This window comes from Pristiophorus japonicus, chromosome 12 (assembly GCF_044704955.1).
Source record: "Pristiophorus japonicus isolate sPriJap1 chromosome 12, sPriJap1.hap1, whole genome shotgun sequence".
Classification (NCBI taxonomy): domain Eukaryota; kingdom Metazoa; phylum Chordata; class Chondrichthyes; family Pristiophoridae; genus Pristiophorus; species Pristiophorus japonicus.
The window spans coordinates 100,478,308-100,503,867 of NC_091988.1; the positions used below are offsets into that span (position 1 = coordinate 100,478,308).

The 25,560-nt window shown below is 59.8% G+C and overlaps 2 protein-coding genes and 1 long non-coding RNA gene across 3 annotated transcripts in view; 2 read left to right on the plus strand and 1 right to left on the minus strand.

Moving 5' to 3' along the window:
• Window positions 1-400: 400 nt before the first annotated feature.
• LOC139276966 (uncharacterized) lies at window positions 401-11,983 on the minus strand. Its single transcript, XR_011596002.1, has 3 exons — window positions 11,104-11,983; window positions 10,258-10,397; window positions 401-987 (listed from the first exon to the last, which is right to left on the minus strand). It is a non-coding gene; the product is annotated as an uncharacterized lncRNA (long non-coding RNA).
• Window positions 11,984-13,765: 1,782 nt separating this feature from the next.
• On the plus strand, window positions 13,766-16,908 carry rbm15b (RNA binding motif protein 15B). The gene has a single exon (XM_070894963.1). The coding sequence runs from the start codon at window positions 14,037-14,039 to the stop codon at window positions 16,614-16,616; it is 2,580 nt and encodes an 859-aa protein (XP_070751064.1). The 5' UTR covers window positions 13,766-14,036; the 3' UTR covers window positions 16,617-16,908.
• Window positions 16,909-19,511: 2,603 nt separating this feature from the next.
• Window positions 19,512-25,560, plus strand: part of LOC139276825 (basic proline-rich protein-like) — an 8,230-nt gene continuing 2,181 nt past the window's right edge. Inside the window, exons 1-2 of the mRNA XM_070894823.1 lie at window positions 19,512-20,646; window positions 23,707-24,806. Of these exons, the coding sequence (XP_070750924.1) occupies window positions 19,512-20,646; window positions 23,707-24,806 (2,235 nt within the window). The remainder of the gene's footprint in view (window positions 20,647-23,706; window positions 24,807-25,560) is intronic.

Consider the following 25,560-nt stretch of genomic DNA (forward strand, 5'->3'; position numbering starts at 1 on the left):
TGTGACCCCTGGTTCTGGACTTCCCCCACATTGGGAACATTCTTCCTGCATCTAACCTGTCTAAACCTGTCAGAATTTTAAACGTTTCTATGAGATCCCCTCTCATTCTTCTGAACTCCAATGAATACAAGCCCAGTTGATCCAGTCTTTCTTGATATATGACATATATGACACCTCACTGCCCCACCCCCCGAACATTCAACAATGTTTTTAACACAATAACAGTGAACATTTTAACAAAAATGTATTTTTAACAAGAACTATCAATATACAACCCCACCCCACCTGTGGTCATGCTTCCCTCCTGACCCTTGACCCCCCCCCTTCTAATAAGCCCCCGTTTCAATCCCCGAGTAATGGGACCAATACGTCTTGCAGCAGGGGACCTCAAGGCCTGCTGCTGTGGGGGTGTGCAGGGAGGGGTGACGTTGGCAGAATCCCCTCGGTGGTTGAAGGAGAAGACATTTCCGAGCCAGAATGAATGAAGTTCTTTCTCCTGACGCGCATCTGTCCGGGTAGTTGGTGGGATGGCACCTTGGGGTGCAGTACCGTCTCCCAACACTATCGCAAGCCGCAAAGCATGGACAGCGTCGGTCGTTTGGCCCATTGCCACAACTATCTACTCCATGCCCTCCGTGTGGACATTGCGGCAATGTTTCCGGTCAACCTACCAATTGCTGTAGGAACTCTCGCCCTATGTCGACGCTCGCCCTTGACAGTGCGACGATGTCCTCAGCTGCCCATCGCAGCATGTGGCTACCTCGTCGACTCAACCTCCGTGGGGTCGGCGTGGGCACTGGATGCCTTGGAGTCGCCTGCTGCTAGCCGCTTGGCCCCACTACGTCATCCATCGATGAAGACGTGGCCACAGGTACAATAAATGAAAATTGGTCATCTTTCTCCTCCTCCGTAGTCTCCTCTGGACCTGTGGTGATGACACCTGCAATGGCACAGGCATTCGTGGAGGGGCCTCGGGAGTCTCGGGACCTGCAAGACATAATTGATGTTATTAGAACAGAAGGGTAGACAAGAGAATGCTTGCGCTGTGCTGGCATATGTAGGAGAACCAACACTACTGCAATAAATGTGAACGCAAGACATTACATATGATCACATCATATAGTTGTACATCTATGAAATTCTCTGCCCCATAGAGCTGTGGAGGCTGGGTCATTGAATATATTTACGGTGGAGATAGACAGATTTTTCAGCAGTAAAGGATTATGGGAAGCGGGCAGGGAAATGGAGCTGAGTCCATGATCAGATCTGCCATGATCTTATTGAATCGAGGGGCCAGATGGCCTTGTCTGTAAAGTCCTTACACAATACCACAAATCCACACTCGGCACATTCTATGGACAAGGTCACTCTGTGACCTGCACCTTTATTCCAGGACCAAGAAGTGCTGACCCTGCGTGGGACCTCCCTTTATAAACTGGATGACCAGGTAAAGAGTGTCTCCCACAAGTTCACCCCCTGTGGTCAATGTGTGCATTTTTCAAGTATATACAGTATTGCAGTGTTGTTACATGAAGGTTACATACATGACATCACCTCCCCCCAACGTCTTATTGGGATCATAGGTTAAGTCTTTCGGGTGGTCTGCGCTCCCTCATGGAGCGCCGCATTTGGGGCTCTGGCTGTTGAGCCTTGGCCTGCATGTCTGTCCCCTGTGGTGATTCCGGCCTGTCCGGGCTGACCACATGGACTGTGCATGCTGCTGAATGTTCTTGTTGCTCGTTTACTGGCGGTGGTGTGAATACCATCTCATGATCTTCCTCAGGTTCCACAGAGTCCATGCTGAACCTTTTTTTTAAACTTGGTCCAGATGCTTGCAGCATAACTGCCCATTGTTAAGTTTAACCATGATGACCCGATTCCCCTCTTTGTCTATTACAGTACCCATTTGGGCCCCAAAGCGTGATTGAGAACAAATACGGGGTCACCAATTTCTATATATCTCCCCCTTGAATTTCGGTCATGATACTCATTTTGGGACTGGCGCTTGCCTTCAACAATGTCGGACAAGACAGGATGAATGAGGGACAGCCGAGTTTTGAGTGTACGTTTGATAAGGAGCTCCGCGGGCGGGACCCCCATGAGCGAGTGCGGTCGGGACCTATAGGCCAGCAGGAGGCGCGATAGGCGGCATTGAAGGGAGGGACCTTGAATCCTGAGCATGCCTTGTTTTATGATTTGAACCGCACGTTCCACCTGGCCATTGGAGGCCGACTTCAATGGTGCTGTCCTGACATGGTTAATGCCATTACCCGACATGAACTCCCGGAATTCATAGCGAGTGAAACATGGGCCATTATCGCTAACAAGGATGTCCGGCAAACCGTGGGTCGCAAAGGCCGCACGTAGACTCTCCACAGTGGTGGATGTCATGCATGAATTCAAAATGATGCACTCGATCCATTTCGAGTCCGCATCAACCACGATGAGAAACATTTTCCCCATGAACGGGCCCGCGTGGTCTACGTGAATGCGTGACCATGGCCTGGTGGGCCAGGGCTACGGGCTGAGCGGGTCCTCCCTGGGGGCATTTCCCAGCTGAGCACACGTCGTGCACCTGTGAACAGAGTGTTCCAGGTCTGAATCAATTCCCAGCCACCAAACGTGTGACCGGGCAATGGCCTTCATCAGCACGATGCCTGGGTGCTCGCTGTGGAGTTCCCTGATGAAAGCTTCCCTGCCCCTCTGGGGCATGACTACCCGGCTGCCCCATAGTAGGCAGTCGGCTTGGATGGAGAGCTCATCCATCCGCCTGTGAAATGGTCTGCTCTCCGTGTGTGGGCGCCCAAACACCAGTCAGGACACATTTCTTAATCAAAGATAGGAGGGGATCTCTGTTGGTCCAGATTTTGATCTGGCAGGCTGTGATGGGGGAGTCTGCGCTGTCAAAGGCACCAACGGCTGTAAAGTCCTGTCCCCTCAGCACAGATTCACACGAGGCATATAGTGAAGTCAAGGTCACTCTGGACCTGCACCTTTATTTCACAGCTCTGGAATGCTGCACTTGCCTGAGACCTCTCCTTATATACCTGTCTCTTGCAAGTGCACCCCTGGTGGTAAGGTTTGCTGGTGGTTACAGGTCATATCTTATTACAGTCATGTATAGCATGTTAGGATACAGTTATATATAATAATGTAAGATACATGACATCACCCTCCCCCAAGGTCTTATTGTCTTTATAGGTTCAGTCTCTCAGGTGGTCTACGCTCTTGCGTGGAACATCTGAGTTGTGGTTCAGTTGTTTGCCTTGGTGTCTGTTTTTCTTTGGGTGTGGTTGCTGGTATCTCACCTGGGCTGTCTGTTTCGATTGGTGTGATTGTTGTTGACTCGCCTGGGCTGTCTGTTGGGATTGTCCTTTCCTCAGGTTGTTCCCTCTGTCTGTCCACCAGGTGTGGTGCGAGTTCCACATTGTAGCCTGCCTCTGGTTCCGCAGTGTTGTTGGTAAATCTGCTTTTACGTTGGTCTACATGCCTCCGGCAGGTTTTGCCATTGTCCATTTGTATTACCAGTAGCCTGTTTCCTTCCTTGCCCATTACTATACCTGCAAGCCATTTAGGACCCCTGCCATAGTTTAGTACAAACACTTTGTCCCCTATCTCATTCCATCTCCCCCTCGAATTTCTATCATGGTACTCAGTCAGCTTACGGCGCTTTGCCTCAACGATTTTGTGCATGTCTGGGAGGATTAATGAGAGCCTTGTTTTTAAAGTCCTTTTGATCAACAGTTGCGCGGGGGGGATCCCACTCAGTGAGTGCGGACGAGATATGTATGCCAGCAGCAGTCACGACAGGCGACCCTGCAGCGTGGGACTTTGGATTTTAAGCATGCCTTGTTTAATGATTTGCATTGCTCTCTCCGCCTGGCCGTTGGAGGCCGGCTTGAATGGTGCCATCTTGACGTGATTTATGCCGTGGTCAATTATAAAGTCTTAGAATTCTGCGCTGGTGAAGCACGGACCATTGTCACTGACCAATGTGTCAGGGATTCCGTGCGTTGCAAACATGGTTGCGAGGCTCTCCACAGTGGTGGAGGTTGTGCTCGAGTTTAAAATGGTGCATTCGATCCACTTTGAAAATGCATCTACAACCACGAGGAACATTTTGCCCATGAATGGGCCCGCATAGTCTACGTGCATCCGCGACCACGGTTTGGTAGGCCAGGGGCTCAGTGGAGCCTCCCTGGGGGCATTGCTGAGTTGGGCACAAATGGTGTACCTTCGGACACAGAGCTCCAAGTCCGCGTCAATACCAGGCCACAAAACGTGGGAACTGGCTATGGTCTTTATGAGAACGATCCTCGGGTGCTCGCGGTGGAGCTCCCGGACAAATGCCTCTCTGCCTCGCAGAGGCATGACTACTTGGCTGCCCCACATCAGGCAGTCTGCTTGCAGTGATAGCTCATGCATGTGCCTGTGAAAGGGTTTTAATTCCTCAGGGCAGGCATCGCGAGCCTCTGCCCAGTCACCGGTTAGGACACATCTTTTTACTAAGGATAACGTGGGGTCGCTGGCCGTCCAGGCTCTGATTTGGCGAGCCGTCATGGGCGAACCTGTGGACTCAAAGGCATTGATTGCCATGACTATCTCACAGTCCTGTTCGTCAGACCCTTCCGTGGTCGCCAGGGGTAGCCTGCTGATTGCGTCGGCACAGTTGTCTGTGCCAGGTCTGTACGTTATGGTATAGTCGTAGGACGCCAGCATGAGTGCCCACCGTTGAATTCGCGCCGAGGCGTTGGCGTTTATTGCCTTGCTCTCGGATAGGAGGGACGTGAGGGGCTTGTGGTCGGTTTCTAATGCGAACTTGGTCCCGAAAAGGTATTGGTGCATCTTTTTGACACCGTACACGCACGCGAGCGCTTCCTTTTCTACCATTCCGTACCCGCATAAGCTATGGGGTTGTAATTTGCCCGCACTATTGACATGTTGCAAAACGCACCCAACCCCCCATACGCTGACGCATCGCATGTGAGAACTAGCTTTTTACCTGGGTCAAAGAATGTCAAAACACTGTTGGAACACAGAAGGTTGTGTGCCTTATTGAAGGCGCGTTCCTGGGCGTCCCCCCAAAACCAATCGCACCGCTTCCTGAGTAGCACTTGGAGCGGCTCCAGCAGCGTGCTTAAGTTCTGCATAAAGTTCCCAAAGTAATTGAGTAGCCCGAGAAAGGCGCGCAGTTCTGAAACATTCCGGGGCCTGGGTGCCAGGCGAATTGCTTCTGTTTTGGACTCTGTTGGGCGGATTTCATCAGCGGCAATACTTCTGCCCAAAAATTCAATCTCAGGTGCGAGAAACAAGCACTTGGATTTCTTGACTCGTAGGCCTACCCGATCCAACCGCTTTAGTACTTCCTCCAAATTACGGAGGTGGGTGTCGGTGTCCCTGCCCGTGATAAGTATGTCATCTTGAAATACAACCGTCCCCGGGATGGACTTGAGCAGACTCTCCATGTTGCGCTGGAATATGGCAGCTGCCAACCTGATGCCGAATGGGCACCGATTGTACATGAAAAGGCCTCGATGTGTGTTGATGGTGGTGAGTAGCTTGGATTCCTCGGTCAATTCTTGCGTCATATACGCAGATGTGAGGTCTAATTTTGAGAAAAGTTTACCTCCAACCAATGTGGCAAATAAGTTCTCCGCTCTGGGCAGCGGGTACTGGCCCTGTAGGGAGACTCTGTTTATGGTAGATTTGTAGTCCCCACAGATTCGTACGGATCCATCAGGCTTCATGACTGGGACGATGGGACTTGCCCAGTCGCTAAATTCCACAGGTGATATAATGCCTTCCCGCAGAAGCCTGTCTAGTTCATGTTCAATCTTTTCCCTCATCACATAGGGTACAGCTCTGGCCTTGTGATCGACCGGTCTAGCATCCTGTGTGATGTAGATTTTGACTTTAGCCCCTTTGAAAGTGCCCACACCTGGCTGAAAGAGATGTTCAAATTGCTTTATAACTGTTGAGCAGGAGTTCCGTTCCTCTAATGACATGGCATGGACATCATCCCATTTCCAGTTTAGTTTTGCCAGCCAGCTTCTCCCCAGCAGTGCTGGGGGGTCTCCGGGGACAATCCACAGGGGAAGTCGGTTCACTGTCCCTTTGTGTGTGACAGAGAGCATGGCGCTGCCGAGGACTGGTACGATTTCTTTGGTATAGGTCCTTAGTTTGGTGTCGACCCTTGTGAGTTTTGGTCTGTCTCTTTTATGCGGCCACAGTTGTTCAAATTGTTGAGCGCCCATGAGAGATTGACTCGCTCCCGTATCCAGCTCCATGTTGACAGATATCCCGTTGAGTAGGACCCTCATCATTATAGGAGGCGTCCTGTTGTAGGAGCAGCGGCCATTGATCGTGTTGACCCACTGTACATCGGTGTCCCGGGTACTGTCCCCACCATCTTCTGGTCTGCTTTCCGACCCATCCGATTCGTATACCAGCTGAGCTGCCGTTTTTTTGCACATGCGGGGCAAATGCCCTGTATATTCACAATTTCTGCAAACAGCCTGCAGAAATCGACATCCCCTTGACGAGTGCCCACCCCCACACCTCCAGCACAGACCTGTTCCATTGTTCAAAGTGTTTCCAAAGAATGAGCTACGTCTGGCTGATCTCGCTTGAGCTTCTCTCAGTTTGTAGTTGATTGCTCGCATTGTGGGTTGATGAGGTGTGAACGGCCGTTCCTGTGGCCCTTGATGGCTTCTGCCTGCTGTCGAGAGCCTGTTCTCCCGATTTTGTCTGTGTGTGGGGGTAGCAGCTTGTTTAGTGCTGTGAACTTCTTGTTCCGATATTTCGTTAGTTGTCGTACCTGCATTGTAAATCAACCTCGTTTCTTCTTCCCCTACCAAGAATGTCTGTGCAACCAGTGCTGCTGCCTCTAAGGTCAGGTTCTTGGTCTCGATGAGCTTTCGGAATATGCCTGCGTGGCCTATTCCTTCAATGAAAAAGTCTCTCAGCATTTCTCTCCTCAGTTTATCGGAGAACTCACATAAACTAGCCAACCTCCGAAGTTCCGCCACGAAGTCGGGTATGCTCTGGCCCACACAGCGTCTGTAGTTGTAGAACCTGTGTCTGGCCATGTGTAGGCTGCTCGCTGGCTTCAGGTGGTCTCTTACCAGTGTGCTCAATTCTTCAAACGACTTGCTTGCTGGTTTCTCGGGTGCCAATAGATCCTTCATTAAAGCGTATGTTTTCGAGCCACAGCTGGTCAAGAGATGGGCTCTTCTCTTGTCTGCCTTATCGTCGCCGAACCTGTCTTTGGTGACAAAGCTTTGCTGGAGCCTTTCTATAAAGTTCTCCCAATTGTCTCCCGCATTGTACTTTTCATCTGATCCGTTGTTCGCCATTCTGTGGATTCTGTAATCCCGTAACTCGTCGCCACTGTAAAGTCCTGTCCCCTCAGCACAGATTCACACGAGGCATGTAGTGAAGTCAAGGTCACTCTGGACCTGCACCTTTATTTCACAGCTCTGGAATGCTGCACTTGCCTGAGACCTCTCCTTATATACCTGTCTCTTGCAAGTGCACCCCTGGTGGTAAGGTTTGCTGGTGGTTACAGGTCATATCTTATTACAGTCATGTATAGCATGTTAGGATACAGTTATATATAATAATGTAAGATACATGACAACGGCCATGACCATCTCAGCGCTTTGCTCCGCTGCCCCCTCATTGGTGGCCAGTGGAAGCCTGCTGAGCGCGTCAGCGCAATTTTCAGTGCCCGGCTAGTGCCGGATGGTGTAGCCATATGCAGCCAATGTGAGAGCCCATTGCTGTATGCGAGCTGACGCATTGGCATTGACAGCCTTGCTGTCTGACAACAGGGATGTTAACGGCTTGTGGTCCGTTTCTAATTTGAACCTCCTTCCAAAAAGGTACTGGTGCATCTTTTTCACCCCATAGACACATGCGAGTGCTTCCTTCTCAACCATCCCATATCCCCGTTCTGCTTGAGAGTTTCCCCTCAGCATTGTGCTGCTGCAACATGCACCCAACCCCATAGGACGATGCATCACATGTCCGAACCAATTTCTTCGAGGGGTTGTACAGGGTCAACAACTTATTTGAACAGAGTAGGTTACGTGCCCGATTGAAAGCCCGTTCTTGGCAGTCCCCCCAAAACCAATCGCAACCCTTACGCAGGAGCATGTGTAGTGGCTCCAACAATGTGCTTAAGTTCGGCAGAAAGTTCCCAAAATAGTTCAAGAGTCCCAGAAATGAACGCAACTCCGATGTGTTGCAGGGCCTGGGCGCTCGTCGAATCGCCTCTGTTTTGGATTCGGTTGGCCGAATCCCGTCTGCAGCAACCCTCCTGCCCAGAAACTCGACTTCGGGAGCCAAAAACACACACTTAGGTTTCTTGAGTCGCAGGCCTACCCGGTCCAGTCGGCGTAGCACCTCTTCCAGGTTGTAGAGCTGTAGGGCCTTTGAGTATGAACTTCGCTCCACTGCGTGCACATCCCTCTATTTCCAGTTCATCTCAGCTAACCAGCTCCACAACAGTGCGGGATCATTGCTCGGGACAATCCAGAGCGGCAGCCGGTTCACTGATCCATTGTGTGTGACAGCTAATGTTGTACTGCGTAGCACTGGAACGATTTATTTGGTGTACTTCTGTAGTTGAGTCTCAATGCGTTCTAGTTTGGGTCTGCTGGTTTTAAGTGGCCGTAGCTTTTCGAATTGTTGAACGCTCATGAGTGACTGGCTAGCCCCCGTGTCCAGCTCCATGCGTACCGGGATGCCGTTTAATAGGACCTTCATCATTATAAGTAGCGTTTTGGTATATGAGCTGTGAATGTTTGCCACATGAACCCGCTGAACTTCAGCGTCCATTGATTTGCCCCACGCATCATCCTGCCTCGCAGACCCCTCTTCTGGTCCATCCGCCTCGTAAATTAGCCTGGTCACAGGCTTCCTGCACATTCTGGCTAAATGGCCAGTGAGGTTACAATTTCTGCAGACGAACTGTTGAAACCTGCAAGTCCTGGCAGCATGTCTGCCCCCACACCTCCAGCATGAACTGAGATTCCCATTGTTGTGAACAAAAGAGCTGTTACCAGGCATTCCTCGCTGATTGTCCCTTTAACTGCTCTTGAGCACCCTGTTGGTGGGTGTCAATGGCCCCATCCCAGAACGCATTGTCCACTGGGATGGCGTAAATGTCCGTTTAGCCTGCCATTGTCTCTGTTGGAGACTTACTCTTGGGTCTATTGCTGCCTGGGGTGTGTCGAACTGCCCTTGCCTGCCTGCGGGGCTCTGTGTCGCGTTTATGATATTGACCCCCTGATCCATCGCCACGTTGGAGTCAAGGTTGCATGCGTATATTATCTTGGTTTCCTCCTCCTCCGCCATAAAAGTCTGAGCCATCAACGCCGCCGCTTCCAAGGTCAAGTCCTTGGTTTTGATTAACTTTCTGAAAATCCCGGCATGACCGATGCCCTCAATAAAGAAATCCCTTAGCATCACCCCCCTGCAGGTGTCTGTGAACTTACAGAGGCTGGCCAAGCGCCGGAGGTCCACAACAAAGTCCGGAATGCTCTGTCCTTCCCGACATCGGTGGGTATAAAATCTGTGTCGGGTCATGTGTATGCTGCTCGCCGGTTTGAGGTGCTCACTGATTAGCTTGCTGAGCTCTTCAAAGGTTTTGTCCGCCGGCTTCTCGGGTGCCAGCAGGTCTTTCATGAGCGCGTAAGTCTTAGATCCACAGCTGGTCAGTAGATGAGCCCTTCACTTGTCGGCCGCTGCGTCTCCCAGCCAGTCCTTCATGACAAAACTCTGCCGGAGCCTCTCAATGAAATCATCCCAGTCCTCACCAACACAGTACCGCTCATCTGTGCTACCGGTGGCCATTCTCGTGGGTCGTTGATTCCCGTTTCTCGTCACCACTGTAAAGTCCTTACACAATACCACAAATCCACACGAGGGACATTCTATGGACAGGGTCACTCTGTGACCTTCACCTTTATTCACAGGACCAAGAAGTGATGACCCTGCGTGGGACCTCCCTTTATATACCTGGATGACCAAGTTCACCCCCTGTGGTCAATGTGTGCATTTCTCAAGTATATACAGTATTGCAGTGTTGTTACATGAAGGTTACATAAATGACATCCTCCTGTTCATATTTCTTATGTTCTTATGTTGTTGAGAGTAGTACAGAAGCTGTATGCATAACATGACATCATTCATATATTATAAAGAAATGCCGTTACATTACTTTAAATGACCACTGCTTTATACATTACTCACTCGGCGCAACAACGGGTTCTGCACCACACGGGTGGCAGAGTGACTGTGGCTGCCCACGAGTGCTGCAGCACGTTCCTCCAAGTCCGTCAGGGTGTTTATTTCTGCAGGGCCTCCTCCGATCTATTTTTTGAAATCTTCCTCTGCAAACGTGACAAGAGCATGGCATAAGCTAATTGAGTAGGAACTATTACGAAAAGACAACAGATTCTAACGTTACATGCTAATGCGGTTTGTATCCACAATGGTTATAACCTCTATGTGTAGAGAAAATATTTAATAACATCGTGTTTAGTAACTAATGCTTGACACCAAGCATCTCACGTACAATCTCCAGGAAGGGCCCCATCCACGGGCCATTCCATTCGGTGCCTGAGGAAAGGTAGGCGGTTTATTTGACTCGATAGAGGTTTCCCCGGGGGAGGGGAATCCAGGACCGCTGTTGAGCTCGGCAATGACAGGAGTGTAATGGGAGGGGCCACCGTGTCCATGGGCTGTGCTCGGTGACCTCCGTGTGGCCGGAGCTAATGTCCCAAAGTGTCCCAAGGCAGACAGTGAGCCAGGGCAGCTCTTCCCCAGTCCAGGCTGGGTCACTGTGTGAGTGACAGCAGCTGGAAAGACTCACACAGTCTGGGTAAAGGTGACCGGACCCCTCATTACTCAGTCATGCCCAATCCACCAACGTAATCCAAAAGGAGATGGTGCCAAAATTAGACTTTAAGAGCGCAGGTTCCGACCCCAGTCCAAATCTTAGCAGGGAAGCTACGCAAGATTATCTAGCTTCATTACAATCCGGCAGATTTACATATTCAGTGGATCATTACAATTTAAAATCTATTTAATACATACTCTTGCGGAAGCAACCAGGCTGTTCCATCTTTTGCGGTACTGGTCCGATTCCTGCCCATCGTAGGACACCGAGGACACCGCATCGGTGATCTCGCCCCATATCTTTTTATACGTCCGGGGTGCAGGTTTCCCACGCCTACCCTGGGTTAATTGGCCCCACCGCATTGCCACTTCGTTCACCAAAGCACCGTTTGCTTCATCAGAGAAGGGTTTTGCCCTCCTTCTCCCTGCAACTTCCTACACACTCTCCACTGAGTCTTTGTAATAAGAACATAAGAAATAGGAGCAGGAGTAGGCCATACGGCTCCTCGAGCCTGCTCCGCCATTTTATACGATCTTGACTGATCTGATCATAGACTCAGGTCCACTTCCCTGCCCGTTCCCCATAACCCCTTATTCCCTTATCGGTTAAGAAACTGTCTATCTCTGTCTTAATTTTTTTCAATGTCCCAGCTTCCACAGCTCTCTGAGCCACATTGGCAATCTCGCCCCATATCTTCTGATACGTCCAGAATGGAGGTTTCCTATGCCCACGATAACTCTCTTTAACTTTACAAATCACAAATCCTTCAACCTCTTTCCTCCACCACAAACACTCTCTCTCCCTCCCTTTGTCTTCTGAGCATGCGCAGATGACCCCTGACTTCCCGAATTGCGGAAAAATTTCTTTGCAAAGAAAAAGCGCATGCGCAGAATGGCCGTTGCTATGGACGCCAACCTTCCACAAATGAATACATCGCTAAGGCCCATTTCACATTGCTAAAGCTATCGCCCAAAATAAAAAGCCAAAAGTAGCGGTCAACAAAAATGGACGATATTCCAGTGATCCTGAAAAATAAAAAATCACTAAGGCCAGAAACATCGCCCATTTTTTAACGTCTCAAAGATCTTTTACAGCCAATGAAGTACTTAAGGAGTGTAGTCACTGTTGTAATGTGTGAGACTCGGCAGCCTATTTGTGCACAGCAAGCTCCCACAAACAGCAATATGATAATGACCAGATAATCTATTTTGTTGTGTTGATTGAGGGATAAATATTGGCCAGGACATCGAGGATAACTCCCCTGCTCTTCTTCAAAATAGTGCCATGGGATCTTTTACGTCCACTTGAGAGAGCAGATGGGGCCTTGTTTTAATGTTTCATCCGAAAGACGGCACCTCCGACAGTGCTGTGCTCCCTCAGCACTGCACTGGAGTGTCAGCCTAAATTTATATGCTCAAGTCCCTGGAGTGGGACTTGAACCCACAACCTTCTGACCCAGAGACGAGTGTGCTGCCCACTGAGCCACAGTTGCTTCCCCCACCTTTTCAGGCAATGCATTCCAGATAACAAATCCCTGCGTAAATACATTTCCACTTTGGCATTTTAACCAATTATCTTTAACTTGTATCCTCAGGTTACTGACCCTCCTGCCAGTGGAAACAGTTTCTCCTTATTTAATCGATCAAAACCCTTCATGATCTTCAACACAACTATAAAATCTCCCCTTAACCGTCTCTGCTCGAAGGAGAACAATCCCAGTTTCTCTAGTCCTCACGTAACTGAAGTCCTGCATCCCTGGTACCATTCTAGTAAATCTCCTCTGCACTCTCTCCAAAGCCTTCATGTTCTTCCTAAAGTGTGGTGCCCAAAATACTCAAAGGTTTAGCATAGCTTCTTTGCTTGTGTATGCTATGCCGCTATTTATAAACAACAACTTGCATTTAAATAGCACATTGAACATAGTAAAGCATCCCAAGGCGCTTCACAGAATTAAAGGACAAAAATTTGACACTGAGCCACATAAGAAGAAATTAGGGCAGGTGACCAAAAGCTTGGTCAAATAGGTAGGTTTTAAGGAGCCTTTTAAAGGAGAGAAAGGTAGAGAGGCGGAGATCTTTAGGGAGGGAAATCCAAGGATTAGGGCCTCGGCAGCTGAAGGCATGGCTACCCATGGTTGAGTGATTATAATCCGGGATGCTCAAGAGGGCAGAATTTGATGAGCGCAGACATCTCGGGGGGTTGTGGGGCTGGAGGAGATTACAGAGGTAGGAAGGGGTGAGGCCATGGAGGGATCAGAAACCAAGGATGAGAATTTTGAAAACGAGGCGTTGCTTAACCGGGCACAGGGGTGATGGGTGAGCAGGGCTTGGTGCGAGTTCGGACATGGGCATCTGAGTTTTGGATGAGCTCAAGTTTACGAAGGGTTCACGGTGGGAGGCCAGCCAAGAACACAAGAAATAGGAGCAGGAGTCGGCCTTTCGGCCCCTCGAGCCTGCTCCGCCATTTAATAAGATCATGGCTGATCTGATCATGGACTCAGCTCCACTTCCCCGCCCACTCCCCATAACCCTTTATCGCTCAAAGATCTGTCTATATTAAATATATTCAATGACCCAGCCTACACAGCTCCCTATGCTTGGGAGTCCGGTTGCTAGGGAGGGCCTGCTCGTTGCTGGGGACACTCGAGCTCCTCAGCCGCTGCTGCTCTGGGGCCAGCCAGGCGACGTCAGCGGCGCACAGGAGAGACAGCGAGCGTAATGACATCGACAAAATCTGTGTGCCGCCGCCCGAGCTGGGCAGAGTGCCGGCGAGGTGAGGTAGAGCGCAGGGTGGCGGTGAGGTAGAGCGCAGGCTGGGGGGGGAGGGGAAAGCGGGCGCGCATTCTTTCGGCGGAGAGGGGTTCCTCTGACAATATGGCGGCCGGCGAGCTCGGCCTGTGAGCGGCGGTTGCGGCGGCGGCGGCGCCTTTGTGCGGGGAGGGGGGCTGTGCGGAGCAGGGCCGCGGCCCTGCCTCCTTTGGGCCGGGCGGTGGGCCGCTGAGCGGTAGCGGGGCCGGCCTGGTTCCCCCGGTGGGAGGGAGGGGGAGAGAGAGAGGCTGGCGGCCTAGCGCGGGCTCGGGGTGAGGAGAAGCCCGAGAGCCGGTGGGAGGGAGGCGGCCGGCCGGCCGGCCATGAAGAGACAGAGCGAGCGCGACTCGAGCCCCGGCTCGGCCCCGGGCAGCGGGCCGGGCGGCGGCAGGTCGGCCAAGAGACCCCGGGAGAGGGAGCGGGAGAGCCGGGGTGGACGCGAGGAGTGTGACGGGGGCCGGGGAGGCGGCGGCGGCGGCACCTACCACAAGGCCGGCCTCAGCACCAAACACCCAGGCCGCAGTAGAAGTAGGAGCCGGGACAGGCCAGGGGGAGGAGGAGGAGGAGGAGGTGGGGGGGAGAAATCCAACAGTAATAGCCGTAGGGAGGAGAGGGGGGACCACCACCATCACCACCACCACCATGAGCCCGCCAGGCTGCCCTCCGCCAGGACCAGCTCTGCCCCGAAGAACAAGGGCGACAACAGCAGGCCCGCCGGCCTGGAGTACAAGACCCTAGTGGTCAGCAACCTGGGTTCGCAGCTGACCGACGAGGCGGTCGAGGACGGCCTCTTCCACGAGTTCAAGAAGTTTGGCGAGGTGAGCGTCAATGCCACCCACACCCCCGAGGGGGGCCGGCTGGCCTACGTGCACTTCCGGCACCATGAGGACGCCAAGGAGGCGCGGCACGCCAAGGGCCGGCTGGTGCTCTATGACCGGCCCCTCAAAATCGAGCCGGTCTACCCCAAGCGAAGGAGCTGCACCCCGCCGGAGGTCAACTACGTGCCCATCCACACTGGGTACCAGTATCGGCAGCGCTCTTTGTCGCCGGGGGCCTGCGCCCTCCGAGAACAGAGGACGAGACACGCTAATTATCCCATCGAGGCGGTCCCGCTTCCGAGGGAGCGGGAGCGGTCGCTAGATTATTACGGGCTTTACGACGAGCGGGGGCGGGCTTACAGCTACCCCGTGCAAGAGGACGATTTGATGCCCGAGGATGACAAGCGGGCCACCAGGAATTTGTTTATCGGCAACTTGGACCACAACATTTCAGAGAGCGACTTGAGGCGTGCTTTTGAGAAGTATGGCATCATCGAGGAGGTAGTCATCAAGCGCCCTCCCAGGGGGCAAGGAGGTGCCTACGGGTTCTTAAAGTTTCAAAATTTGGACATGGCACACCGAGCCAAGGTGGCCATGTCGGGCCGGGTGATCGGCAGGAACCATGTTAAAATCGGATATGGCAAAGCGAACCCAACGACTCGCTTGTGGGTGGGTGGGCTGGGGCCCCTGACCTCGCTGGCTGCCCTGGCCAGGGAGTTTGACCGCTTTGGCAGCATTCGCACCATTGACTATGTGAAAGGCGACAGCTTTGCTTACATCCAGTACGAGAGCTTGGATGCGGCGCAGGCCGCCTGCGCCCAGATGCGGGGCTTTCCCCTCGGGGGGCCCGACCGGCGGCTCCGAGTCGACTTTGCCAAGGTGGAGGACGCGCGCTACCAGCAGCCGTACCCGCCGGTGCCGCTGCCGGTGCACTACGAGCTGCTGCCGGACGGCTACGGCCGGCACCGGAGCCTGGAGCGGGAGGCCCGGGGGGCCCGCGAGCGCACCCCGCCCCTGCCGCTGCCCCTGTATCACGAGCGGGAGCGCAACTTCGACAGCGACTGGAGTAGCCCGGCCAAGGCCCCGGAGCGCCGCAATAACGCCGACGGCTACGCTGCCTCTGTCCGCAGCCGCAGCCGGGACCGCTGGCCGAGCGAGCGGGAGAACGACCGCGGCGCCGTCGCCAAGCCGTGGGAGGAGCGGCGCAAGCGCCGGAGCCTGTCCAACGACCGCGCCCGACCCGTCCACTCGCCCTACGAGGAGCGGGCGCGGGCCAAGCCTCGGGGCTCGTTGGAGCCCAGCCCGGACAAGAGGGGCCGCGATGCCCGCGGGGCGGACGGTGTGGCGGACAAGGAGCAGGCCGCCGCACCCCCAGACGACCGGCGCCCACCCACCGAGGACAAGGTGCTCTCCGATGTCCATGAGCTCCCGCAGCTGAAAAAGAAAGACAGCAGCGAGCGCAACCACAGAACTAGTGAGATCGAGCCCGAGGCGAAAGCCAGTATCGAGGCTCCCAAACCCGAGACCAAGAAGCCAGCCAACTTGCTGGAGTTTGCCCAGGCCTTGACGCTCGCCTGGCATGGCGTCCTTGTGCTAAAAAACAGCTGCTTTCCGACCAACATGTTCACCCTCGAGGGCGACGCCGCCATCACCCATTCCCTCCTTAAGGACTCCGCCTCCGGCGCCCGGGTTTCCCAGCTGAAGATCGCGCAGCGCCTGCGACTCGACCAGCCCAAGTTGGACGAGGTGACCCGCCGCATCAAGCAGGGCAGCCCTGACGGCTACGCGGTGCTACTCGCCGTGCAGGCCCCCCAGGGGGCCGAGGGGGGCGACGGGGCAGTGCCAGTGGACCTCGGCCTGCAGCAGCGGCTCCTGCGCAATCTGGTGTCCTACCTGAAGCAGAAGCAGGCGGCGGGGGTGATCAGCTTGCCCATTGGCGGAGCGAAGGACAAGGACAATGCTGGCATGCTGTACGCCTTCCCGCCCTGCGTCTTCTCCCAGCAGTTCCTGCAGACCGCCATGAGGACATTGGGGAAAGTGGATGAAGAGCATTTGATTGTGGTAATAGTACGGGACTCTGTCTGAGAGACACTGCTTCGCCTCAAATAAAGTGTAACTCCTCTTGTTGGGACTGCCAATTCAGTTCAAGTGTCTTTGGGACAATGATTGCTAAACCAAACAAATGTGTGTCTGCACCAGAACTTTTAGTTGTCTAATTCTGTAGTCTGTTTTTACCATTTACCATAATAGCCCTTTTATTCCTTCCAAGTGGAATTTTAGGCCAGTGCTGAACTTTGACCTTTCATTTGTTTGGTTTTTTAAAAAAAAATATTGGTTGTATGAAGAAAGTTCTGAATTGTCAGTAAAACTGCGTCTAACGTTGTATTTTTAATTCTGTTCTGTCCTTGACTTTTCTTTCACACTTTCGACCGTTAAAAGTGCAGAGTGAGAGTGATCAGTATTGCCCCACAGTGCTCCGAGCTCCATTGTTGTTAATGACAGCAGTTGATGGGCACGCGACAATATAAAAACGCGGGTTTGATTCATTTATTCGTAAGTCTTCCAGTAAATTGTAGCGCATAAAACCGCAAACCAAGGTAAATGATTCTGTAAGCAATTTATTTTTAGGCAAATTGAATTCAGGGGTGTAAGAATTTTCAGATTTTCAAGAATATGACTTGTACTGGTTTCTCTTTTTGGGTGGTCTGTAACTCAAGTCTTTTGTGCTCCTCAGAACCTCTGCAAGTTTCTGCACCCTGCCCACCTCCCTGTGCGTCTCCGAATAATGTCTCCATTTCCGTCCTTTTTTGTGAACTATAACTCACCTGTTTTTCCTCACCTCTGCGCTCTGTTGTGCCCTAGTTTCCTCTTCAACCCTGCCTTCCTTCCCACATGAGGCTGCTCACCTCCTCAGGTACATATTTGCCTCTGCCTTTGATTAAGCCTTCACTCACCTTCATGCAAGTGCTTCTCCTCCACACCAGTGAGCATCTCTGCCTGCCTTCTTGTGTGTCCTTTATCCTGTGTGTGTGTGTGTGTGTCTCTCCCTGTTTTGTATGGCTCTCCATCCCCCTTTGTGTTGTCTCCCTCTGCGTGTCATTCTCGCCTTTTGGAATGTTGGCATTTTTCATTCGTATCTCTCTCGCCTCTGCCTCTTGCTGTCTGTCTACCTGTGCTTGGATTTCCCCTCCAATTTTCCTAATACATTCCTCTCCCCCCTGCCCCCTCCCCATCTGCAGGTTTCCCTCCCTGCATTGGGGTCTCGGGTCTCTTTCTACCCGCCCCCGGCCTTATTTTTCTCGTGCATCTCTCACCCCATGTGTTCGTGTGTGTGTCCCTTCACTCTGCATTGTCACGCCATCTGTGTGCGACTCTCCCCGCTGGTGCGTGCCTGTCTCAAATCTTCTCAGCGTCCCATCCCGTGGTCACTCTCCCCTCTGCGTCTTTTTTTTCGCTCACCGCTCTGTGTTTTGCGTTTCCCTTCCCCTATTTAATTTCTCTATTCCACAAAACCCCCTCCACTCACACATCTCTCACCGCTCCGGTTTTATCCTCTTCCCCCTCTGCATTGCTTTTTCTCTTCTACACTCATCTCTCCCTTCTGTCTCTCCTGTGTCTCACCTATTGCCTCCTCCCTCATGGTGTCTTTCTTCCACGCTGGCGTTCTCCTCTCGTACACCTCTCCCCCCCCCCCGCCCCCTTCAGTCTCTCTCCCTCCCTCCCTCACGCTCTCTCTTCTCTTTATACTCTCTCTCTCTCCTCCCCCCATCGTCGGGCTCTCTCTCTCTTTCACCCCCACCCTTCAGTTGCTCTCGCGCGTGCTCTCGCTCTCTCTCTCTCTCTCTCTCTCTCTCTCTCTCTCTTTCTCTCTCTCTTCCCCTCCCCCATCCCCCCTTCAGTCAGTCTCTCTCTCCCTCGCGCTCTGCCCCCCTCCCCTCGCGCGCACTCCCTCTTTCTGTCTCTCTTGCCGTTGGGCGTGCTCTCTCTCTCTCCCCACCCCTCCCCCCTTCAGTCGCGCTCTCTCGCTCTCTCTCTCTCTTTTCTCCCCCCTCCCTTCATTCTCTCTCTTCCGCCCGTCCCTTCTCTCAATCTTCGGTTGGTCTCTCGCTCTCTTCATCCCCCCCCCCCCCGCCCAAAACTCGGTGTCTCTCTCGCCGCCCTCCCCAACCCCCCCCCCAACGCCCCGATCACACTCTTTCCATCACCCCTCTTGGTCTCTTTCCCCCCCCCCCTCCCCCTCAGTGCCTCTCTTCCCTTCTCGCCCTCTCCCTCCCCACCTCGCGCTCTCCCTCCCCCCCCACCCCGAATCCCCCAAAACTCGGGCGCGCTCTCTCTCCTCCCCCCCCCTTTTTTTATCTCTCTCTCTCTCTCCTTTGCCCCCCCGACCCTTGCGCGCTCTCTCCTCCCCCCGTCGTCGGGCTCTCTGTCTCTCTCTCTCTCTCTCTCTCTCTCTCTCTCTCTCTCTCTCCCCCACCTCCCCCCCCGACTCTCGCGCTCGCTCTCTCTCTCTCTCTGTCTCGCTCGCTCGCTTTTTCTCTCTCTCTCTTCCCCCCCCCTCCCCCATTCAGTCTCTCTTACCCCCCCCAACTCAATCTCTAACCCTCTCCCGGTCAGTTTCTCTCCCTCCAACATCGGTTTCTCTCGCCCTGCCCCCGCCCACCCCCAAAGTGGGTCTCTCTGTCGCCCGCAACCACCTCGGTCTCTCCCCTTCCTCGGTCTCTCTTCCCCGCACCAACCCCCCCTCTCTCTCTTCCCCTCCCCTCTCTCTCTCTCTCTCTCTCTCTCTCTCTCTCTCCCACCCCCCGACCCTCGCGCTCACTTCCATCGCCTCCCCACCAGTTGTCGGTCTCTCTCTCTCTCTCTCTCTCTCTCTCCTCTCTCCCACAAACTCGGTCTCTCCCTCTCCCTCCCACAAACTCGGTCTCTCCCTCTCCCTCCCACAAACTCGGTCTCTCTCCCTCCCTCCCACAAACTCGGTCTATGGCTCGCCAGCTCTGGTTGCCGGCCCCCGCCCTGGCTCGCCCGCCCCCTGGCCCCCGCTCTGGCTCGCCTGGCCCCCGCTCGGGCTCGCCGGCCCCCTGGCTCGGGCTCGCCGGCCCCCTGGCCCCCGCTCGGGCTCACCGGCCCCCTGGCTCGGGCACGCCGGCTCGGGCTCGCCCGCCCCCTGGCTCGGGCTCGCCGGCCCCCTGGCCCCCGCTCGGGCTCGCCCGCCCCCTGGCTCGGGCTCGCCGGCCCCCTGGCCCCCGCTCTGGCTCCCCTGGCCCCCGCTCTGGCTCCCCCGCCCCCTGGCCCCCGCTCTCGGCCGATCGCCCCCCGCTCTCGGCCGCTCGCCCCCTGGCCTCCCCCCTCGGCCGCTCGCCCCCGCCCTCGGCCGCCCGCCCCCTGGCTCGGGCCCGCTGGCCCCCGCTCGGGCTCGCCCGCCCCCTGGCCCCCGCTCTGGCTCCCCCGCCCCCGGCCCCCTCTCGGGCTTGGCCCCTCGCCCCCGCTCTCGGCTGCTCGCCCCCTCCCCCCCGCTCTCGGCCGCTCGCCCCCCCCCCCCCCCCTCGGCCGCCCGCCCTCTGGCCCCCTCTCGGCAGCTCGACCGCCCCCTGGCCCCCGCTCTCAGCCGTTCTCGCGGCCGCTCGCCCCGCCGCTCTCGGCCCCTCGGCCGCTCGCCACCCCGCACTCGGCCGCCTGCCCCCCGCTCTGGCTCGCCCGCCCCCTGGCCCCCTCTCTGGCTCGCCCGCCCCCTGGCCCCCGCTCTGGCTTCCCCACCCCCTGGCGCCCGCTCGCCCGCCCGCTCTCGGCCGCTCGCCCCTGCCCTCGGCCGCTCGCCCCCGCCCTCGGCCGCCTGGCCCCCGCTTGGGCTCGCCCGCCCCCTGTCCCCCTCTCGGCAGCTCGCCCGCCTCCTGGCCCCCGCTCTCAGCCGTTCTCGCGGCCGCTCTCCCCGCCGCTCTCGGCCCCTCGCCCTCGGCCGCTCGCATCGCCGCTCTCGGCCCCTCACCCTCGGCCGCTCGACCCCGCACTCGGCCGCTCGCCCTCGGCCACTCGCGCCCTCGGCCGCTCGCCACCCCGCACTCGGCCGCCCGCCCCCTGGCCCCCGCTCTGGCTCGCCCGCCCCCTGGCCCCCGCCCTGGCTCGCCCGCCCCCTGACCCCCGCTAGTGCTCGCCCGCCCCCTGGCCCCCGCTAGTGCTCGCCCGCCACCTGGCCCCCTCTCGGCCGCTCGCCCGCCCCCTCGCCCCCGCTCTCGGCCGCTCGCCCCCGCTCTCGGCCGCTCACCCCCGCTCTCGGCCGCTCGCCCCCGCTCTCGGCCACTCGCCCCCGCTCTCGGCCGCTCGCCCGCGCCCTCGCCCCCCCGCCCTCCCCCCCCCCTCGGCCGCTCGCCCCCGCTCTCGGCCGCTCGCCCGCCCCCTGGCCCCCTCTCGGCAGCTCGCCCGCCTCCTGGCCCCCGCTCTCAGCCGTTCTCGCGGCCGCTTGCCCCGCTGCTCTCGGCCCCTCGCCCTCGGCCGCTCGCCACCCCGCACTCGGCCGCCCGCCCCCGCTCTGGCTCCCCCGCCCCCTGACCCCCTCTCGGCCGCTTGCCCCCGCTCTCAGCTGCTCGCCCCCGCTCTCGGCCGCCCCCCCCCCTCGGCCGCTCGCCCCCTGGCCCCCGCTCTGGCTCGCCCGCCCCCTGGCCCCCGCTCTGGCTCGCCCGGCCCCCACTCTGGCTCGCCCGGCCCCCGCTCTGGCTTGCCCGCCCCCTGGCCCCCGCTCTGGCTCGCCCGCCCCCTGGCCCCCGCTCTGGCTCCCCTGGCCCCCGCTCTGGCTCGCCCGCCCCCTGGCCCTCGCTCTGGCTCGCCCGCCCCCTGGCCCCCGCTCTGGCTCGCCCGCCCCCTGGCCCCCGCTCTGGCTCGCCCGCCCCCTGGCCCCCGCTCTCGGCCGCTCGCCCCCTGGCCCCCGCTCTGGCTCGCCCGCCCCCTGGCCCCCGCTCTCGGCCGCTCGCCCCCTGGCCCCCGCTCTCGGCCGCTCGCCCCCTGGCCCCCGCTCTCGGCCGCCTGGCCCCCGCTCTGGCTCGCCCGCCCCCTGGCCCCCGCTCTGGCTCGCCTGGCCCCCGCTCTGGCTCGCCCGCCCCCTGGCCCCCGCTCTGGCTCGCCTGGCCCCCGCTCTGGCTCGCCCGCCCCCTGGCCCCCGCTCTGGCTCGCCCGCCCCCTGGCCCCCGCTCTGGCTCGCCCGCCCCCTGGCCCCCGCTCTGGCTCGCCCGCCCCCTGGCCCCCGCTCTGGCTCGCCTGGCCCCCGCTCTGGCTCGCCCGCCCCCTGGCCCCCGCTCTGGCTCGCCCGCCCCCTGGCCCCCGCTCTGGCTCGCCCGCCCCCTGGCCCCCGCTCTGGCTCGCCCGCCCCCTGGCCCCCGCTCTGGCTCGCCCGCCCCCTGGCCCCCGCTCTGGCTCGCTCGCCCGCCCCCTGGCCCCCGCTCTGGCTCGCCCGCCCCCTGGCCCCCGCTCTGGCTCGCCCGCCCCCTGGCCCCCGCTCTGGCTCGCCCGCCCCCTGGCCCCCGCTAGTGCTCGCCCGCCCCCTGGCCCCAGCTAGTGCTCGCCCGCCCCCTGGCCCCTGCTCTCGGCCGCTTGCCTCGGCCACTCGCGCCCTCGACCGCTCGCCCCCCCCGCACTCGGCCGCCCGCCCCCTGGCCCCCGCTATGGCTCGCCTGACCCCCGCTCGGGCTCGCCCGCCTCCTGACCCCCGCTAGTGCTCGCCCGCCCCCTGGCCCCAGCTAGTGCTCGCCCGTCCCCTGGCCCCCGCTCTGGCTCGCCCGCTCCCTGGCCCCCGCTCTCGGCCGCTCGCCCCCTGGCCCCCTCTCTGGCTCGCCCGCCCCCTGGCCCCCGCTCTGGCTCGCCCGCTCCCTGGCCCCCGCTCTCGGCCGCTCGCCCCCTGGCCCCCGCTCTCGGCCGCCCGCCCCCTGGCCCCCGCTCTCGGCCGCCTGGCCCCCGCTCTGGCTCGCCCGCCCCCTGGCCCCCGCTCTGGCTCGCCCGCCCCCTGGCCCCCGCTCTGGCTCGCCCGCCCCCTGGCCCCCGCTCTGGCTAGCCCGCCCCCTGGCCCCCGCTAGTGCTCGCCCGCCCCCTGGCCCCCGCCCCCTGGCCCCCGCTAGTGCTCGCCCGCCCCCTGGCCCCCGCTCGGGCTCGCCCGCCCCCTGGCCCTCGGCCGCTCGCCCCCTGGCCCCCGCTCTCGGCCGTTCTCGCGGCCGCTCGCCCCGCCGCTCTCGGCCGCTCGCCCCCGCACTCGGCCGCTCGCGCCCTCGACCGCTCGCCCCCCCGCACTCGGCCGCCCGCCTCCTGACCCCCGCTAGTGCTCGCCCGCCCCCTGGCCCCAGCTAGTGCTCGCCCGTCCCCTGGCCCCCGCTCGGGCTCGCCTGCCCCCTGGCCCCAGCTAGTGCTCGCCCGCCCCCTGGCCCCCGCTAGTGCTCGCCTGGCCCCCGCTCGGGCTCGCCCGCTCCCTGGCCCCCGCTCGGGCTCTGTCTCTCTCTCTCTCTCTCTCTCTCTCTCTCTCTCTCTCCCACCTCCCCCCCCCCCCCCCCCGACTCTCGCGCTCGCTCTCTCCTCTCTCGCTCGCTCGCTCTCTCTCTCTCTGTCTCGCTCGCTCGCTTTTTCTCTCTCTCTCTTCCACCCCCTCCCCCATTCAGTCTCTCTTACCCCCCCCCAACTCAATCTCTAACCCTCCCCCGGTCGGTTTCTCTCCCTCCAACATCGGTTTCTCTCGCCCTGCCCCCGCCCACCCCCAAAGTGGGTCTCTCTGTTGCCCGCAACCACCTCGGTCTCTCTCCCCTTCCTCGGTCTCTCTTCCCCGCACCAACCCCCCCCCCCTCTCTCTCTTCCCCTCCCCTCTTTGTGTGTGTCTCTCTCTCTCTCTCTCTCTCTCTCTCCCTTCCCCCCTCGCTCTCGCTCTCTTCCCCCCCCCTCTCTCTCTCTCTCTCTCTCTCTCTCTCCCACCCCCCGACCCTCGCGCTCACTTCCATCGCCTCCCCACCAGTTGTCGGTCTCTATCTCTATCTCTATCTCTCTCTCTCTCTCTCTCTCTCTCTCTCTCTCTCTCTCTCTCTCTCGCTCTCTCTCTCTCTCTCTCCCACGCTCTCTCTCTCTCCCTCCCACAAACTCGATCTCTCCCTCTCCCTCCCACAAACTCGGTCTCTCTCCCTCCCTCCCACAAACTCGGTCTCTGGCTCGCCAGCTCTGGTTACCGGCCCCCGCTCTGGCTCGCCCGCCCCCTGGCCCCCGCTCTGGCTCGCCCACCCCCTGGCCCCCGCTCTGGCTCGCCCGGCCCCCGCTCTGGCTCGCCCGCCCCCTGGCCCCCGCTCGGGCTCACCTGCCCCCGCTCGGGCTCGCCCGCCCCCTGGCCCCCGCTCTGGCTCCCCCGCCCGCTGGCCCCCGCTCTGGCTCCCCTGGCCCCCGCTCTGGCTCCCCTGGCCCCGGCTCTCGGCCGATCGCCCCCGCTCTCGGCCGCTGGCCCCCGCCCTCGGCCGCTCGCCACCGCCCTCGGCCGCCCGCCCCTTGGCTCGGGCCCGCTGGCCCCCGCTCGGGCTCCCCCGGCCCCCGCTCGGGCTCGCCCGCCCCCTGGCCCCCTCTCGGCAGCTCGCCCGCCCCCTTGCCCCCGCTCTCGGCCCCTCGCCCCCGCTCTCGGCCGCTCGCCCCCTCCCCCCCGCTCTCGGCCGCTCGCCCCCTCGCCCCCCCCCCTCGGCCGCTCCACCCTGCCCTCGGCCGCTCGCCCCCGCCCTCGGCCGCCCGCCCCCTGGCCCCCTCTCGGCAGCTCGCCCGCCCCCTGGCCCCCGCTCTCAGCCGTTCTCGCGGCCGCTCGCCCCGCCGCTCTCGCCCGCCCCCTGGCCCCCGCTCTGGCTCGCCCGCCCCCTGGCCCCCGCTCTGGCTCGCCCGCCCCCTGGCCCCCGCTCTGGCTTCCCCGCCACCTGGCCCCCGCTAGTGCTCGCCCGCCCCCTGGCCCCCTCTCGGCCGCTCGCCCGCCCGCTCTCGGCTGCTCGCCCTCGGCCGCTCGCCCCTGCCCTCGGCCGCTCGCCCCCGCCCTCGGCCGCCTGGCCCCCTCTCGGCAGCTCGCCCGCCTCCTGGCCCCCGCTCTCAGCCATTCTCGCGGCCGCTCGCATCGCCGCTCTCGGCCCCTCACCCTCGGCCGCTCGCCCCCGCACTAGGCCGCTCGCCCTCGGCCACTCGCGCCCTCGGCCGCTCGCCACCCCGCACTCGGCCGCCCGCCCCCTGGTCCCCGCTCTGGCTCCCCCGTCCCCTGGCCCCCGCTCTGGCTCCCCCGCCCCCTGGCCCCCGCTAGTGCTCGCCCGCCCCCTGGCCCCCGCTAGTGCTCGCCCGCCACCTGGCCCCCGCTAGTGCTCGCCCGCCCCCTGGCCCCCGCTAGTGCTCGCCCGTCCCCTGGCCCCCGCAAGTGCTCGCCCGCCCCCTGGCCCCCTCTCGGCTGCTCGCCCCCGCTCTCGGCCGCTCGCCCTCTCGGCCGCTCGCCCCCTTGTCCCCGCTCTCGGCCGCTCGCCCCCCCCCCCCGCCCTCGGCCGCTCGCCTCGGCCGCTCGCCCCCGCGCTCGGCCGCCTGGCCCCCGCTCTGGCTCGCCTGGCCCCCGCTCTGGCTCGCCCGCCCCCTGGCCCCCGCTCTGGCTCGCTGGCCCCCGCTCTGGCTCGCCCGCCCCTGGCCCCCGCTCTGGCTCGCCCGCCCCTGGCCCCCGCTCTGGCTCGCCCGCCCCTGGCCCCCGCTCTGGCTCGCCCGCCCCCTGGCCCCCGCTCTGGCTCGCCCGCCCCCTGGCCCCCGCTCTGGCTCGCCCGCCCCCTGGCCCCCGCTCTGGCTCGCCCGCCCCCTGGCCCCCGGCCGCTCGCCCCCTGGCCCCCTCTCTGGCTCGCCCGCCCCCTGGCCCCCGCTCTGGCTCGCCCGCCCCCTGGCCCCCTCTCGGCCGCTCGCTCGCCCCCTCGCCCCCGCTCTCGGCCGCTCGCCCTCTCGGCCACTCGCCCCCTCGCCCCCGCTCTCGGCCGCTCGCCCCCCGCCCTCGGCCGCTCGCCTCAGCCGCTCGCCCCCGCCCTCG